Here is a 16,924-nt window from a genome sequence, read left to right on the forward strand (position 1 = left end):
AACAAAGCGTTCCGCGTGTGAGAGGGTTCCGCTCCGATTCGGCGGTGAGGAGAAACAGAGGTACACACCGTGAACTCGGGCGACTACCAGAGGTGAGTTTTAAAATAAAAGTTAATTTACTGTCCGTTAATCATGGAATTAATATCACGTCTTGCCTTGCTAGAACGTCATCATTTGTCCATGATATTAGTGGAGAAAAACGCGGAAAGACTATATATTTAACTTAATCAAGGTGGTAGCGTATTTGCAGCGATACTAATTATATCTAAAACTTTTTTCAAACTGGCACTTTGCACAGAGGAAGCTGCAATCTAAACTTCTGACAAGAATTACAGTGAAGTAAAATAATATTTTTTTTGTGAAATAACAGTAACAAAATTAATCTATTTTCAGTTATTTGGCGTTTACACGTTTTTGTTTTGCTTCTGGTATTCAACAGCGTTAACTATTACCCTAATCATCATGCTCTCTCCTTTTCAATAATACAGTTCTCTATTATTATATGTTTCTCTGTTAGCAGTCAGACGCAGTTAAGAGCCGACTGTTATGTATGTATGTCAAAATGAACTGCAAAAGTGCAAAATAAATAATACAAACTACAAGTACAAATAAAAGCATCTTTAAAAAATCATAATACATTTTCTTTGTATGTCTTTCACAAATCATGCCTCCTAACTATTGACAACCCTATTGCTTTACGGGGAGTTAACCTATGAAGTATTTTTAATTACTTTCAGTTTAGAGGCAACTTAAAAAAACGGTCTGTCCCAAAGTGGCCTGTCATTACATGATGGAAGATGATCGCTATCACAGGTATCTTTACAGGATGAGGCACGGTGCTGTTGTCATCTGCTGTCTTTGTAGCCATTACACAGTATCTCAACTGCTCATTTTATTGTTTAATTTTCTGTGTAACTGTGAATAGGAGATGGGTTTTGGTTATTGCCACCAAGTGCTTAATATGTGGAAGACTGGAAAATGTCTGTATGCAAAGAGTGCTGTTCTGAACTACTATGATGCATCTGGCAGGTATTTTCTGATATCTAATTCACTTGCCAGGGGCAGAGATCACAACCCTATTGATTAAGAGCATGGTGATTCCACCGCGTCAGTCTTATGATCCATTCAGACCACATAATGAAGATTAAAGGGATATACAATGTTTTGTTCATGAGCTAAACTGAAGAAGACAAGTGAATGTGAACAGAATGCTGTCTTGGGTTATCAGTCGACCTTTATAGAAAAGCCCAGGGCTTATTATGACATGTTCCGTTTCTTTTGCACCAAAGAAAGCAAAAGACCAAACAGGTCTAGAATTAAAAGTGAACAGTTTTATTCAATGATCTGCACTTTTCCCTTAGAAGGGGAAACAGTCTTACACTGTTAAAATCAAGACAGCAATCAGAACAGAAAAATAAAGATATTTTAAAAAAAAGATTAACATAGAAAACATGAAACGCTGCCTTTAAAAGACCCATTAATGACATTTGCACCAGGAACTGATTCCATCTTAAGAGATCCACAACCGGCCTAACCGCACATGAAGTGTCTGGTTACACATTTGTCTGTGAATGTACAGAGTCTTTATAAAAATACTTAATATTGCTCCAGTGGATTGAAACACAAGTCTCTGTAAAATCTGCAATAAAACCTAAGATATATACAGTAACAAGTGCTGAAGGACAACTACATGTGAGATCTTGCCACAGAAACGTGTCTGTGACAGAAGTGTAGGTCGGGTACTTTTCAGTCTCAGTCTTCTCCTCAGGATTCTTTCCTGGCAAAGCTACTTTTTTCCATATTCAGGTGAAACTCAGAAGGAATGGGTAGGTTTATATAAGTCTGTGGTGACATGTTGTTACCCTAACTCATACAAATGAAGGGTTGCAAGTTATATGATCTTCCACTTGCCCTAATTGTGGAAAAACAGATCAGGGGAGCCTGAAAAGAGCCTAGGCAAACCCTGGCTGGTGAAGACTCGCCCAGCCTCGCAAACAAGTGGCCGGTCCTGGCCTTCACTTAGGAAAGCCAATTCAGTCGCCTGATGCCGTAGTCCAGACTCGAACCTGCGACTTCTGGACTGACGGGCAAACGGGAGGTGGATTATATGTAAACCTTCTCTGACCGTGCAACTGGCCAGTGAGAAGTCTGTACTACCTACAGTACTGCACCTGTGCTTGACAAGTTGATAAGCACCTCTCTGTACACAAGCCCTGTGTTCCAGTGCTCTCACTGGTGAACTACAACCTTCATCCAGAGCGGCAAATCTGACAAGCGATGTAGAAATGGCCTTTGGAACAAACTGCTAGCGTACAGGTATCAATCTAACCCGGCCCTGATCTAGTCCCTAACCTAATACAATATAGCTGCTGTGTGCAGCGTGTGGAAGGCATGGAAAGATTGTGAAGGATTATCAACCTGCGGCTAAGTGCACTGACAGACTGAGAGTTTATAAACCTTACAGAGAGGAGAGGTCAGTTACACCTCCAGAGTATAAGTGCATTACTAAATTACCATGTATCCAAACATACAGACAGATAATCAGACAGGTGTAGTGCTAATTGGCTCCATTTGGGAATATAGTGTAAATAGTAACTGCAGCAGACTGCAGCAGTATCAGGGTTGTGTTTCCAGAGCCCCCTCCTCAGTTCTCCCCCAGGACCTCCTGCAATCGGCGGGCGATGGCCAGGGCACGCTCACGGGGGCACTCCTGCAGGGGCAGCCGGGGGGGCCCCAGGGGCAGCCCGGAAACCACGCACATCAGTTGCTTGTTCACCGCCGTGTCGAACCCTGGAGAAGGCACACACTCGCCGGGTCAACCCGCGCGTGAAACTCAGGAACACACACAATGTGCACTCAGTGTGCTCAGTGCGCACACACACTGCGCGCTCAGTGTGCTCACTGCACACACACTGCGCACTCACATTGTGCTCACTGCACAGACTGCACTCATAGTGCTCACTGCACGCTCACTGTTCACAGTGCTCACTGCATGCTCACTGCACACACACACACTGCACGCTCACTGCACACACACACACACTGCGCGCTCACTGCACACACACTGCGCACTCACTGCACAGACTGCACTCACAGTGTTCACTGCACGCTCACTGCACAGACTGCACTCACAGTGTTCACTGCACGCTCACTGCACAGACTGCACTCACATTGTGCTCACTGCGCCCTTACTGCACGCTCACTGCACGCTCACAGTGCTCAAAGTGCTCACAGTGCTCACTGCACAGACTGCACTCACATTGTGTTCACTGGGCGCTCACAGTGCTCACTGTGCACTCTCTGCATGCTCACATTACTCACTGCGCGCTCACTGCAAACTCACCCTGCTTCACCGCATAGGAGATGACTTCCTGGGTCTGAAACTGAAGGAAGAGAAAGAGAGAGGTCAGAGCTCCCTGCTGTAGCCATTTTACTGTTTCCATGCCAGTCTAGCCCTCTTTCACAGACAAACGGGCAAGAGTAGAGATGTCAGAGATACCAAGCTATTGGGGCAGAAACAGCAGCATAAACAGGGGAGAGCGATGTGGCATCATCATCACTGCATTGTTGATATTGGAACCAGACTCTTCCACCCTGCCCAGCACAGTCCTGAGGGCGAATCTTCAATACAGCAGCGGCTACAGACACCCTGAGCCATCAGCGCCTCTGACCGCAGAGGAAGCAGGTCCAAGACCTAGAAGGAAGGTGGGAGCAGGGGAGCAGTACCTGGATACTCCTGGCCAGGACGTAGTCGCCCTTCTCATAGGCTTCCAGCAGCCTGTTCACTACGCAGCCCATGTAGTTATAAGTGCTGCTCAGAGAGAGAAAGAAGTCAGGCAGACTGACAGCAGGCACCAGTTTAGACGCAAATCCTACTCGGAGCACAGGGGGCTGACTGTTGAGGAGGTGCAGAGGTAAATGACATCAGTGGTGCAACAGGAGCAGCAGTGTGAAAGTCTGGGTACACGGGCACAGTGTGTTACGGCTGAGTGGTACTGCGAGTCTCAGTCACACTGCTCCTACACAAGCAGGCATTCCAGACGGCCGCTGCCACAGCATCTGCTGAGCAAAGCAGCAGACCGTTTATATAGCAATATATTTTGGAATCACCATGGCACTCAGCATCACAACCCCCATCCTTTAAGTCTGAAAAAAGTTAAAAGTCATGTTGTTTTAAACAAGAGTAAAGCACTGGAGGGCACACAGAGGCTGGGAGATGAGAGCAAACTTCAAACAGGAACAACTAAATAAATACACACAAGTACAGGCTCTGCCTTGTGATCACCTGAGGGTCAGCAGTCACTCTGCCACTGTAGAGCAACTGAGTCTCCTAAGAGAAAGCTTGCAGGGCAGCAGAGAGCTGTATGCTGGACTCTCTAAGAGACTGGTCCTGACAAACTGGTTCTGCAAGTGAAAATGGGGTGGACTGGGGTGAAAACAGGGCTTCTGTTATACAGCGTTTAACTTCCCTTCGCACCTATATCAAAATACAATTACTGTATTATGAATGAGAGGTGTTCTGTATTCCATAATAAGGCTGCAGGTGTTCACTCAGTTCAGTACTGTAAGATACTGGTGCAGCTCCACAGTATTGCCCTTGCTGATTGCATTTTCCACAACGACCCAAGATCACAGGCACACCTTTCCTGGGACTGATTGACTGTGGATGTGGCACTTTTTCTTTCACAACTATGTGTTTTAAAGCCCAGATCCTTCTGATCTAAAGGGTCACTTGGCTCAGGCAAGCTTGCGCAAAAACAGGCAGGAGGGGTGATTATATCAGTTAAAGCAGGAAAATGGAAGCCACCGTATACAGAGGCAGAGGGGACGGGGCATCCAGGCAGGCACCAGGGGCTGATCTGTGCCACACGGACTCACCTGCCCACCGCGCCATGCGCTCCCATCACCAACGCGGCTAGCAATTGCTGCAGAACAGAAACAGCTCTGTTAGTCTCTGCCCTGCACGTACTGACACAGAGCTGCTGGTGCAATAACCAGCTTGCTGCCTGCCTGCACGGTCATATTAACCGGGCCCTGCGTGCATCTGCTGAGTGCACGTTTGCTCTGCTGCTGTTTGTGCAGAGCGATGGACAGAGAGAGTGCAGCGTGTTCCATGCGAGGGGAGAGATCTAGGGAAAAGGACGAGAGGAGTGAGAGTGGAGTCGGTGAGCAGCGCAAGGGACACACCCCACCTCATCCATCCCATACAGCATAGGCCAGTGGGGAGGGCTGTGGTGGACGCACTGCCCAAAATCCATCAGGTCACTGCCGCTGAATTTTAAGCCCCGGAAGGACGGAATGATGTCCTCAATCCCCTGCAGGATGTCCATCGCCTTGACTGAGGCCAAGAGAGAGCGGAGAAGGAGGGAGGGAGGCAGAGGTGGGCAAGAGACAGAAGAGGCTGTTTAGTCACCTGCAGCACTACCGAAAGCGACAGTGCATCAGTCTGTGGTCAGTGCTGTAATTGCTTTGTTGCTGATCGGCGCCATACTCACAGCTCACACCGGTCAGCGCGGGGAGGTGGTAGTAGTAGAACGGTAGGCAGGGGGCTGCTTTTGCCACATGCTGGAGGAACTTCCTCAGCGCATCTGAGAGGGATACAGAAAGATCGGACGGCGGTCAGCCACACAAGCTCTTGAAACACTCATGCGTGTCGTGAGAGACAGAAGGAGTGACAGAATGATACCTTTATCTGCAGGCTTGAAGAAGCAGGGTGAGATCACTGCAATCCCATCAGCCCCCACATCAGCCGCGTGTCGGGCCTGTACAGAGAACACAGCCTGATTACTTCTCTACGGTACACTGTAACGCATTTTACTGAACCACAGTGTATTCAGCAATACTCTTTACCATACTTTACTAAAAAGCACAGCTCATGATTGAAAACTGAAGAGCGCACTACGGTCATATACTTTGCTGCTGTACGGCTTATGGAAGAAAAAGACATCATAGTCTTGAGTGCTAACGATTACAGACATAGGTATAACCAAACACAGAGATATGAATCTAGAACAGGACAGCTTCTGGCTGATTTTCAAACAGCAGTTTTATCTACATATCTTGTAGATAACAGATAGCACCCTCCAGTAGCAATCCACTCATCAGAGCTACTGGAGGGTGCTCCACCGAGGTGTGCGCCAGTGATCTGGCCTGGGTGTGCTGTGCAGTTCTGCTCTGCTGGGATCAGAGGACTCACCAGCTCCTGCGACTCCTTCAGACTCAGACACCCCACGTGGACAATCACCTGGTCCAGCCTGCAGGCGGAGCAGACAGATCAGTACGCAGAAGTGTGCTTGCTGACGCACAGACTGCCAGAATCAGAATGAGAATCGCTTTTATTCGCCAGGACGTGTCAGGTACAGGAATTTGCCAGTGCAGCACGTCAGCATGTCAGAGTGCGTGCCGAGGGCTTTCTGCTGGATCACAAACAAAACGGGTTTATCTTCCCCGTGGGAAGACTATATAATATTCTCAATGTTCTGCGTCTTTCTTAAAGACTACAGGGAGATGACACTGCAGACCAGAGCAGGAAAAACAGTTTGCCGCTGTCTCACAGTAAAGCTGATGACTGTTAAAACACTCGGATTTACACATCTACAGTGCCTTGCGAAAGTATTCGGCCCCCTTGAACTTTTCAACCTTTTGCCACATTTCAGGCTTCAAACATAAAGATATAAATTTTTTATTTTATGTGAAGAATCACCAACAAGTGGGACACAATTGTGAAGTGGAACGAAATCTATTGGATTTTTGAAACTTTTTTAACTAATAAAAAAATGAAAAGTGGGGCGTGCAAAATTATTCGGCCCCCTTGCGTTAATACTTTGTAGAGCCACCTTTTGCTGCGATTACAGCTGCAAGTCGCTTGGGGTATGTCTCTATCAGTTTTGCACATCGAGAGACTGAAATTCTTGCCCATTCTTCCTTGCAAAACAGCTCGAGCTCAGTGAGGTTGGATGGAGAGCGTTTGTGAACAGCAGTTTTCAGCTCTTTCCACAGATTCTCGATTGGATTCAGGTCTGGACTTTGACTTGGCCATTCAAACACCTGGATACGTTTATTTGTGAACCATTCCTTTGTAGATTTTGCTGTATGTTTGGGATCATTGTCTTGTTGGAAGATAAATCTCCGTCCCAGTTTCAGGTCTTTTGCAGACTCCAACAGGTTTTCATCCAGAATGGTCCTGTATTTGGCTGCATCCATCTTCCCCTCAATTTTAACCATCTTCCCTGTCCCTGCTGAAGAAAAGCAGGCCCAAACCATGATGCTGCCACCACCATGTTTGACAGTGGGGATGGTGTGTTGAGGGTGATGAGCTGTGTTGCTTTTACGCCAAACATATCGTTTTGCATTGTGGCCAAAAAGTTCGATTTTGGTTTCATCTGACCAGAGCACCTTCTTCCACATGTTTGGGGTGTCTCCCAGGTGGCTTGTGGCAAACTTTAGACGAGACTTTTTATGGATATCTTTGAGAAATGGCTTTCTTCTTGCCACTCTTCCATAAAGGCCAGATTTGTGCAGTGTAAGACTGATTGTTGTCCTATGGACAGACTCTCCCACCTCAGCTGTAGTTCTCTGCAGTTCATCCAGAGTGATCATGGGCCTCTTGGCTGCATCTCTGATCAGTCTTCTCCTTGTCTGAGCTGAAAGTTTAGAGGGACGGCCAGGTCTTGGTAGATTTGCAGTGGTCTGATACTCCTTCCATTTCAAGATGATCGCTTGCACAGTGCTCCTTGGGATGTTTGAAGCTTGGGAAATCTTTTTGTATCCAAATCCGGCTTTAAACTTCTCCACAACAGTATTACTGACCTGCCTGGTGTGTTCCTTGGTCTTCATGATGCTCTCTGCGCTTTCAACAGAACCTTGAGACTATCACAGAGCAGGTGCATTTATACAGAGACTTGATTACACACAGGTGGATTCTATTTATCACCATCAGTCATTTAGGACAACATTGGATCATTCAGAGATCCTCGCTGAACTTCTGGAGTGAGTTTGCTGCACTGAAAGTAAAGGGGCCGAATAATTTTGCACGCCCCACTTTTCATTTTTTTATTAGTTAAAAAAGTTTCAAAAATCCAATAGATTTCGTTCCACTTCACAATTGTGTCCCACTTGTTGGTGATTCTTCACATAAAATAAAAAAATTATATCTTTATGTTTGAAGCCTGAAATGTGGCAAAAGGTTGAAAAGTTCAAGGGGGCCGAATACTTTCGCAAGGCACTGTATAAGGAAGTGAATCGCTCAAAGCAGAACCCTTGAGACCCAGTGTTTTGCAAAAGTGGCGTGGGCTTTGAAAGCTGTCTCCAGCAGGGCTGCCACAAGACCCCAGTAAAAACTACAATCGGCATTCGCTGGGGTGCCTGTGTCCTTCTTCCTGTGTGGTCAAAAAACACAGAGCAGATGATTACAAACTGGGCCAGTATATAACCCAAATAACTGGACTTAAATGCCAAAAAAAGACCTCTGCCTTCAAAAACAAAGTTCAGCAAAGAACAAAAATGCAGGAGTGTAGATCCTTAGTATCCAGGCTTTCTGCACACTGCAAAATGATTACATTTATCAGTGTTTTGCTGCTTTCAAACTCCGTTTTAACTTTCTAAAGAATTTCTTGGATTTCTATAGGAAACTCTACACTCCAGTGTTTTTGTTACTAATTGGCAGCTCTGCAGCAGGCAGGACACCTGCAGAGGGAGAGCCCAGTTCTAGGACACAGGGGTATCGGACGAGCCAGGCTGCACTGTTCAGTTATTGCCGGGTGACTCTCTTACAACACACCAGGTGGCACTGCTGTCTGCGTCTCGGGCACAGGTCCTGGCCTATCCCCCTGGGGCAGTACTCACTTGCCCTTGCCCCGCTGGCACCACTCCTCTGCCAGCCTCTTCCTCTCCTCCACACTGAGGGACATGCTCTCCCCGGTTGTGCCATTCACTGCAGATTCACAAAGACAGGGAAAGACACAAGACCAGTCACGGCTCGTCAGAGCGTGGTGTCGTTAGTTTAGAGCACCGATTTCCAGCCCTGCTCCTGTGACTGCTGTTTTCATTTAGGATGAGCTCAAAATCTCCGAGCGAATTGGTGACTTTACTGAGCTACTTGCTCATTCAGACTTTTTTTCCTATTTAAGAGTGTCAAACATACCCAACTTACAGAGTCCCATTCCCAACAGCCTCAGCACACAGAACTTTACACAGCCTCTCCTCAAATTTCTGCCCCTTATTTCTGACTGAACAGCTCTAACTAGACTAGCTGACCAGTGGATGAGCAGAGACAGGGGAGACTGACTGTATCAGACACCCCGACAGTGGAAGTGACACTGCATCACAGTGAGTGTTTCTGCCTTCTCCAGAGGTCCACTCAGTGACATTTCAGGCAGCACTACTGAAAGAGGGCAGTTCTGAAACTCAGACAAAGTTGAGCCTGTAAATAAGAGCCCATTTGGAGCAAAAATCAGAAGAGACTGTGTTCCTCTGGGACCAGGACTGGAAAGCTCTGGTTAAGAAGCTCCAGGGGAAAGTTTGTGCTTTAGATAACAGAAACCAAACCTGTGGCAGTAATGTTTTGTTTGAATTTAAACTGCGGGGAAGAGATCCAGACACACTAGACAAGAAAGGGAAGTAGAATAGGACGGGAGCAGAGAGCGCAAAGGAGCTCAGGCCACTCTCTTGCCCACGTTCCTCCTGCTCCGTGTTTCCCTGTGTGCCCGTCTGACAAACAGGAAGGAAACGGGCAGGACGCGATGGGCCGCGGCACAGACGCCCAGAGCAGCGAAAGAGCTCTTACCGAACACGGCCCTGACCCCCTGCTCCTTCACCAGGTAGTCAACGTACCGCTCGATCACAGACGGGTTGATCTCCCTGGGGGACACAGAAGGGCTCGGGTCAGTCCTGAGGGAGCAGGCAGACGAGACCGTCTGGAAGCCAGCTTGAGCAGCGCGGGGGAGACCGGGGCCGGAGGAGCTCAGAGTGACAGAGAGAACAGCGGGGGGGGGTGTGACCCCGAGATAGGAGCAAAAGAGGGTCTTGCTGTGGGGAGGTGTGTCGGGTGTGTAGCGTGGGAGGACCTGCCCAGGTGCGTGATGGTGTCAATGTGAGGCTTTCAGAGACTGGAGGTATGGGGGGAGATTGGTGATGGTGGGGTGCGGGGGCCGGCTGACCTTACCCCTGGTCGTTCAGGGGGGTAAAAGTGGCAGCTATGAGGCCGCTGATCATCTTGCGCTGGGGGGCAGCCATCTCTTAGGTCAGGAAGGCAGTGGGGCAGAAGGCACCTGTAGGGAGAGAGACTGAGAAATGAGAGGTGGAAAACGACACGGACCCCTCATAGGGCAGCTCGCCCAGAGTGACCTAGCCATCCCAGTTTGTCCCTCTGAAACTCCTCCTTGTTGCAATTCAAGCTGGGCGTTAACACATGACCTAGGGGAAGCCTACTGTGTGCATTTTGGAAGTTTATTGTGTAAATGGTAATTCTTTAAAAATGTGATGAGCATGTACAGTATTTTTTTAATTCAGTACTCGGAAAACCTCCCCCCCAGCGAGACCTGGGTTGGTAGGTAGCCAATCTGGTTGAGGTGGAACAGAAGGAGACAATCCTGGTTTTGGGGAGGGTATTGGAATTCATCACTAGACACCTAAACAACGGGAAGTCATTCTTTTCCGCTGTCTAAAGAGCACGTCCGTAATCACTTTCAAAACACCTGTGTGTGTTTTAGTCCACCTTGATTAATCAACACATCTCTGAAAAGTTATCGTAATTAAAAGGACAGTATACCTAATTTCCAATAAACCCATTAATCGTATGAGCAGTGTAGCTACTTCATCCACAAAGCTGTGGCTGAACTCACGACAACATGAAACCTGCAGGAAAGACCGGCTCCGCCTAACTCTTGGTAACTGCAGGCTAAGACAAATCAAATCCTGCACAAAATTCAGGGGATCCATCCAACTTAAGTTTGCTTTGCAGAAACTTTTATGGAATTAAAATACCGCCCCATTCCAAAGCTACAGCAGGACGGCCATACCATCAGAACATAAGGGACTACGTTAAGGTCAGGTGCGGTCTAGATGTGTTGTGTGGCTCACAAGCAGGGAGGTCACTCAATATAGCCAGTTCTCCCAATGGCAGACGCAGCTTTGAAATTTAATCAAGCAGAAAAATACAAAAAACTATCCTTCTATGACGTTTTTCCCCTATAGAAAGAGCTGTTACCAGCCGCAACACACTGGGAAAATGATTCAACACTGAATGACGAACAATGAGTGGAAATAAAAATATCACGCCAACAATTTTAAAGCGTCTTATTTTGTAATACACTGGTATTCAGTTCGCTCAAGCGTTTTTTAAAATATCATGACACCAGATATAATTAGGTATTTCTATTAATATAACGAAATAATTTGCATAGCAGGACTCTTCATTACAAATGCGAACATTTACTGTAAATCATGCCAGTGAAGTGTTTTTGAAATATTAACACCCGCCACCAGGGGACAGGAAGAGGTCAGGCGAATAACTTCACCTCCTCGCACCGCACCGACACTGAATTTCTGTACATTTTTTTTCTCCTCACGGACAACGTCTCACCACAAGGCCGGTCCAAAGTCCTGAACGGTGGATCCAGTAAAATAAAAGCCAGTGGTAGCAACAGAGTTTTGTCTTTTCCAGACGTTCTTCCTGCCATTAGCGTGATTCCGATTGGTGTTTCAAATTGTCCGAGTACTGCATCCCGTGCAAACCGCTGTCACTGTCTCTCCTACCCTCTCACGTCCTTCTCGTATAAGTCTGCAACTGCCTCTGTCCGACTGCAACCGGAACACAATTGTTGTCTCCCCCTAGCTGTATGCTCGCTCTGTCAGTGTGTTCGGCTCTTTCCGTCAGTCACTCGTACTATTCCGTAAATGCCTGTGGCGTATGACTCGCGGCTCATGTGATGTCACTTATTGTTTTCCCCAAATGCTCTGTGACAGTGACAAGAGTAAGAACAACAGAAAGAAGTACACTATAAAGACAGTTCAAGGAAAATAGAAACAATGAAACAGACAGGCAGAAAGAAAATAGGAGAGTACCAGGGTATTATATACAGGATTATAACAAGTTACATTTGATCATTTTAAAATTGTATACTGTAACACAAAAATATGAGCTAATGTGATAGCGAATTATATTATCTGCAGGCTTTTCTGGTATTTAACATTATTGGAGGGTTTATAATGGTCATGTTACGTGTGGCTGATACTTTCGTATTCTTACTTCTGCATTGAAGTCTGGATAAAACATTTCACCAGTAACCAATTAACAAACACAAAGTGTTTCATAGCCAATTAAAGTATATCGCCATATTTGTGGTTGTTTAAAGGACATCCTTAAAAGCCTTTCCAAACCAGCAGAGCACAATGGTGGCGTAGCTTGTTCCAAGCACCCACGACCCACAACCTCCTGCTCTCAGCTTCCCATGCCCTTCCCGTCAGTGTCCACGCGTGTGCACCGGTTCCTGTTTCACTGCCGGTGCTGTCCCCGCGCACCACGCTGACGGCTGTCGGTGCCTTTGAGGACTGTGAGTAACAAGCGCCAGGGTTCTGAGTCGGAGCCTCTTGCGGTCTTCTCCTCTCAAGACGAAGAAGATTCAGTTCTTCATACCCAGCGGCCCCCGGTCCAGCAGGTCTCATCCATGACAGCACCAATTTCTAAAGGTCTACAGCCACTGCCGTTTGATCAGTTTACCAGGTGATGTGTTAAGGCACATCACTCAGACCTGGAGGTTTAATGTGGGAGTCCGTCCCGTTTCTCACACATTCACGGGGACAATAACACTGAACAGTGTAGCGGAACAATTTAACAACATGCAGATTTTTGTCAATCATTAAATGATTCAATCTTTTTTCACAAGGTATTGGAGGTTAATTTTGCCAAATTCAAAATATGACAGGTGCTTGTAAGTTGTAACATTATTCCTTTACAATGAGCAAAGTTGACATTCACAACCTTGTGAAACATGTTTAGCATGTTTGATTGCCCTTGACTATTTCATCTAAAACTTCAAAGAATCCTCAATACTTGCTTAAAACATTGCTGAGACAAGACATTCTATATTGACTTGAACATCTTAAGACAATCTTGCAAAAAACATAAAATCAAAGATCAACATGATCTTAAAAACATGATCAAGACTAGTATTCCTTCCAGACTAGAGTTACAGTAGAATCAGAAAAACTAGAAACAACAGCACATGTTCAACAGGTCATTGGGAATGCCCGTATCGATTAAAGTCAAGCTCGTTCTGAAACAATCGGCTGTGATTATTTCCGCGTGATTTCTGAAATCACGTCATATTTCTAAACTTCCTAGCTAATGATATGTGGGAAATACCATTAGGATGACTCACCCTTTTAAAGTTAACGCTATTTTTAACGCAGTCTTTTTGCTGTTTGAATCAAATTTGATTCTGTGAATTAAAACCGGAAAAATAAAACCACCGACGGAAACTGCCGGAAATTACCGAGCGCACCAGTACGGTCTCTAAAACGTACCACGGTACCGTACCGCGTGATTAAAGACCCGCTGTAGGTCTTGTGGCGGTGATCAAACAGGTTGATCGATTAGCTGTGCATAATTAATCATCCACCCATCCATCCGTTTATTCCCATTGAGGGGCCAGTCGGTCCTGGCAAGCGGATAGCTTATTGACAATTTGTTGACAATTTGCCTTGTGTTTTCCCATGTGTTGCAGCCCACCCATTCGATAGGAAGAACGCGCAGTTAAAGAGCTGTTCAAGAACGTTATTAGATTCTGCAACATCCCACTCTCTGTACTGGTCTACCTAGATCTTACGCTATTTCCCAGCCCTGTTTCCTCTGGCTCCTTACCGTGCAGTGGCACTCCAGATAGAGCGAACCCTGGCCCAGACTGTGGACATAGCCTTGACTGGGAGACAAGCACTCTTAATCAAGCAAGCAGCGCACAGATACGGTATCTGTCTGGCTGCAGGCACGGCTGGAGAGCTATAGAAAAAACAGCTTCTGCCCCTTGTCGAAGGTTAGGTGTGTGTTATCCATGCACATGGGGAGGATACCATCATGCAGATCTGAGCGCAGTCTCCCATACAGATCTGTGAGCAGCCTCTCCAACGAGATGGTAAATGCAATGAGTTTTATACAGCAAATTCACGCAGGAAAGCTCATTCTAAGTTTCCATATCAGGGGCTGTTATTTCTCTCTACAAAACATTTCTCTGTAATTGACCACGTTCTTCTCAAGAAGCAATTTTACCTTGTCTTTAGAATTAGGAAACAGAAGGTGTGAAATGTGCGATTGTAGCATTAATGTCAGAAGGTCAAATTATATGCTTGAATTATCCTTTTATACTGTTGCTAAGAAAAAGGCATATGAGCAAAGGCAGATAGTCACTATATTTTATACTTAATGAAAGGTAAATGCTAAAATTCATCCTCCCTCTAGGCCAGTGCAAGAGCAACAAGGTGCCCCAGTCTTGAGGCCCCGTGTCCTGATCTGGTAATGTCAAGAGGAGACGAGATGGGGCAGCTGCCTGTCCTGAATCGACTGGCATGATTACATCGGAAGCACTGCACTGTGCTGCTGAGGCTGCTACAGAGGGGCATTCCCCTTATCTCTTGCCAGGAGCGACCAGATTGAAACCTGGGAGGAACCTTTAGAGAGCAACCTTGGAAAACCCGCATGCTCGTGGGTGAAACATGCAAACTCCACGCAGACAGCACTTGCCATCTCACCACCGAGCAACCCCAGGGGTATTTCAGACTCCAGATCCAATCACCCTGAGCCTCAAGCTTTCCTGCCCGATTTCGCCCCACTGCCTACTGTGAAGAGCTCGGCCTGCTTTGTGACTAAGCCAGTTTACTGGACGGAGGGGTGTCCAACCGGCTCAAGCTTTCAGGTCGCCTACACTGACTGGAGACCGCGGGCGCTGGGCCCTTTGTGCACGTGCTGTGGCAGGAGAGGCTCAGCCCCCCTCCCTGCACGAGCAAACCAGAGAGAGTGGGGATCTGGTCCCACCTGCGAAAGCGAGGACAGCAACGCCAAGCAGACAGTCAGGCAGAGAAACAGCAGCCTCCCCGCTTACACTGTGGGCTGTCTTTCCTAAATGAACCCAACTACTACTGCCCTGCTCCCCACCTCGCAACATTCACTCCTCTAATTCTGGTCTCCCGTCTGTCCCCCAAGCCCGTCTACACTCTATGGGTGACAGGGCCTTCTCCTGCCTTCTCCAAAGCTCCGGAACTCCATCCCTAAGGATATCGGAGAGTCACCTTCCTTACACTGCTTCAAATCCAGACTCAAAACCTTCTTGTTTCGAAGGGCCTCTACTTAATCTGTTCTTTACCCCTCTGCTCCTACTGTATTCAGTATCCCCATCTACTGCCTCCTCGCAATATGTATTTTCATTGTGTTTGTCTTGTGTATTTTTTTTATTGTTGTTGTAGTTCATAAAGCACTTTCAGACGCCACCTTTAAAGTCTCTATATAAAGTTTTATTATTATTATAGTCAGTATATTACACACATCCTCACAAACACTTCAAAGTTTTGACAACAAACTAAAAAAAACATTTTAAAGATTAGATTACATACGAATTCTAAAGTGCAATTATATTCATTTTCTCACAGAAAAAAATAAAAATAAAATAAATATCAACAGATAACTGACAAGGAGCATAATCATTATAAGCCATAATATCAGAAGGACAGTAATTGCAAATCGGTGTTTTTAGAAGTAGCAGTATTTCAAACTCCTGCGTTCCTGCGTATAACGGAGTGTGATCTGACCAGACAGTACCTTTCGATGAGGGCAGCTCCCAGTCGCCAGCTGGGTTTCGGGAGTGTCTGTCCTGGCTCTGTGAGACGAGTGGGTCCAGTCTATCCCTAGCGGTGCCAGTTGTATTCTGCGGATACCGCGAGGTGCTGACCGTGACTCTGCCTGCAGTCACGTGCGGAAGCGCTCCGCTCACATGACCCAGGCGCCTGCCGGGAAGTGTAGTTCTCACCCGGTACTTCGTACTACAAGGGCTTTGAGCGCGTGTGCGTGTTTGTGAGGTTTTTCTTTTTTGTGACAGTGTGACAGAGAGCATTGAAATGACCGGTTACGGTATTCATGTTGTGTTTAGTGATGGGAAGACATGAATAGGTCTTAAATCAGTATGTTGATAGATTGGTACTCTAATTCTGGGAAGGTTGTACTTCCCAAATGTAGCACGTAGAATTGCGTTTAGTATGTAGCAGTCATGTTCTTAGTGTTGATATAATGCTAAGCTATCCGCCCATGAATTAATCAATCAATTAAAGATGACAGCAGTAATTAACGGATGGGACGAATCGAGGTTCTGTAATGACAGCGGTGGATCCATCGTCAGGAGCATGCTGGGGAAAGACGAGACGCCCATTCTCACCTTACAAGCCTTCCGCTTCCCCGGCCCGTCTCTCCCTTCTTCATCGGATGCTCTTGGCGTGCAATGGCGATGGGGACGTCTGCAAGAAAGCACAGAGCTGCACAGTCAGAGCTCAGGAACGGGATGTCTTCAGTCCTGAACGGAGGAGACGCAAGTCTTGAAAATCCTGAAAGAAATTAAGAGAGACAGCCCTGCAGGCACAGGTAAAGAGGATGCACTTTACACAGAGAGCATCACAGCGATGGTGATGCAGATTTACTGGGATTCTTCGAAGAACAGCCCTGTCTTCTCAGAGACGGAGAGAGATCTTCCCCAGACATTCGCAATCAAATGAATAAATTTAATGACTGAATGGTTCCCTCTCATTTATGATCCTCCTCACGTTCTTGTGTCACATATTCTTATGTAAATACACGCCCAAGGTAGAACCGAGCACCTCTGCTTACAACTCCATACTAGACGGCTTTCGTACTCTCCCCTCTTGCCAGATCAACAAAGGAGCGCCAGTA

General features: G+C 46.6%; 1 protein-coding gene across 8 annotated transcripts; it reads right to left on the bottom strand.

Annotated features, from left to right (window-relative positions):
• Positions 1–1,311: 1,311 nt before the first annotated feature.
• Positions 1,312–16,896, bottom strand: npl (N-acetylneuraminate pyruvate lyase (dihydrodipicolinate synthase)). Of its 8 annotated transcripts, none has more exons than XM_088599182.1 (12): positions 16,416–16,896; positions 10,158–10,268; positions 9,785–9,858; positions 8,845–8,932; positions 6,197–6,254; positions 5,687–5,762; positions 5,496–5,588; positions 5,193–5,338; positions 4,879–4,925; positions 3,727–3,811; positions 3,344–3,383; positions 1,312–2,790 (listed from the first exon to the last, which is right to left on the bottom strand). In XM_088599182.1, the coding sequence occupies exons 1-12, from the start codon at positions 16,457–16,459 to the stop codon at positions 2,645–2,647; spliced, it is 1,008 nt and encodes a 335-aa protein (XP_088455308.1). In that variant the 5' UTR covers positions 16,460–16,896; the 3' UTR covers positions 1,312–2,644. The 8 variants fall into 8 exon arrangements, with proteins under 8 accessions (XP_088455308.1, XP_088455313.1, XP_088455310.1 ...); XM_088599187.1 differs by having other exon boundaries at positions 10,163–10,268; positions 16,416–16,894; XM_088599184.1 differs by lacking the exon at positions 16,416–16,896 and adding an exon at positions 15,806–16,388 and having other exon boundaries at positions 10,163–10,268.
• Between the last annotated feature and the right edge of the window lie 28 nt (positions 16,897–16,924).

This window comes from Lepisosteus platostomus, chromosome 11 (assembly GCF_059453375.1).
Source record: "Lepisosteus platostomus isolate fLepPlt1 chromosome 11, fLepPlt1.hap1, whole genome shotgun sequence".
Lineage (NCBI taxonomy): Eukaryota > Metazoa > Chordata > Actinopteri > Semionotiformes > Lepisosteidae > Lepisosteus > Lepisosteus platostomus.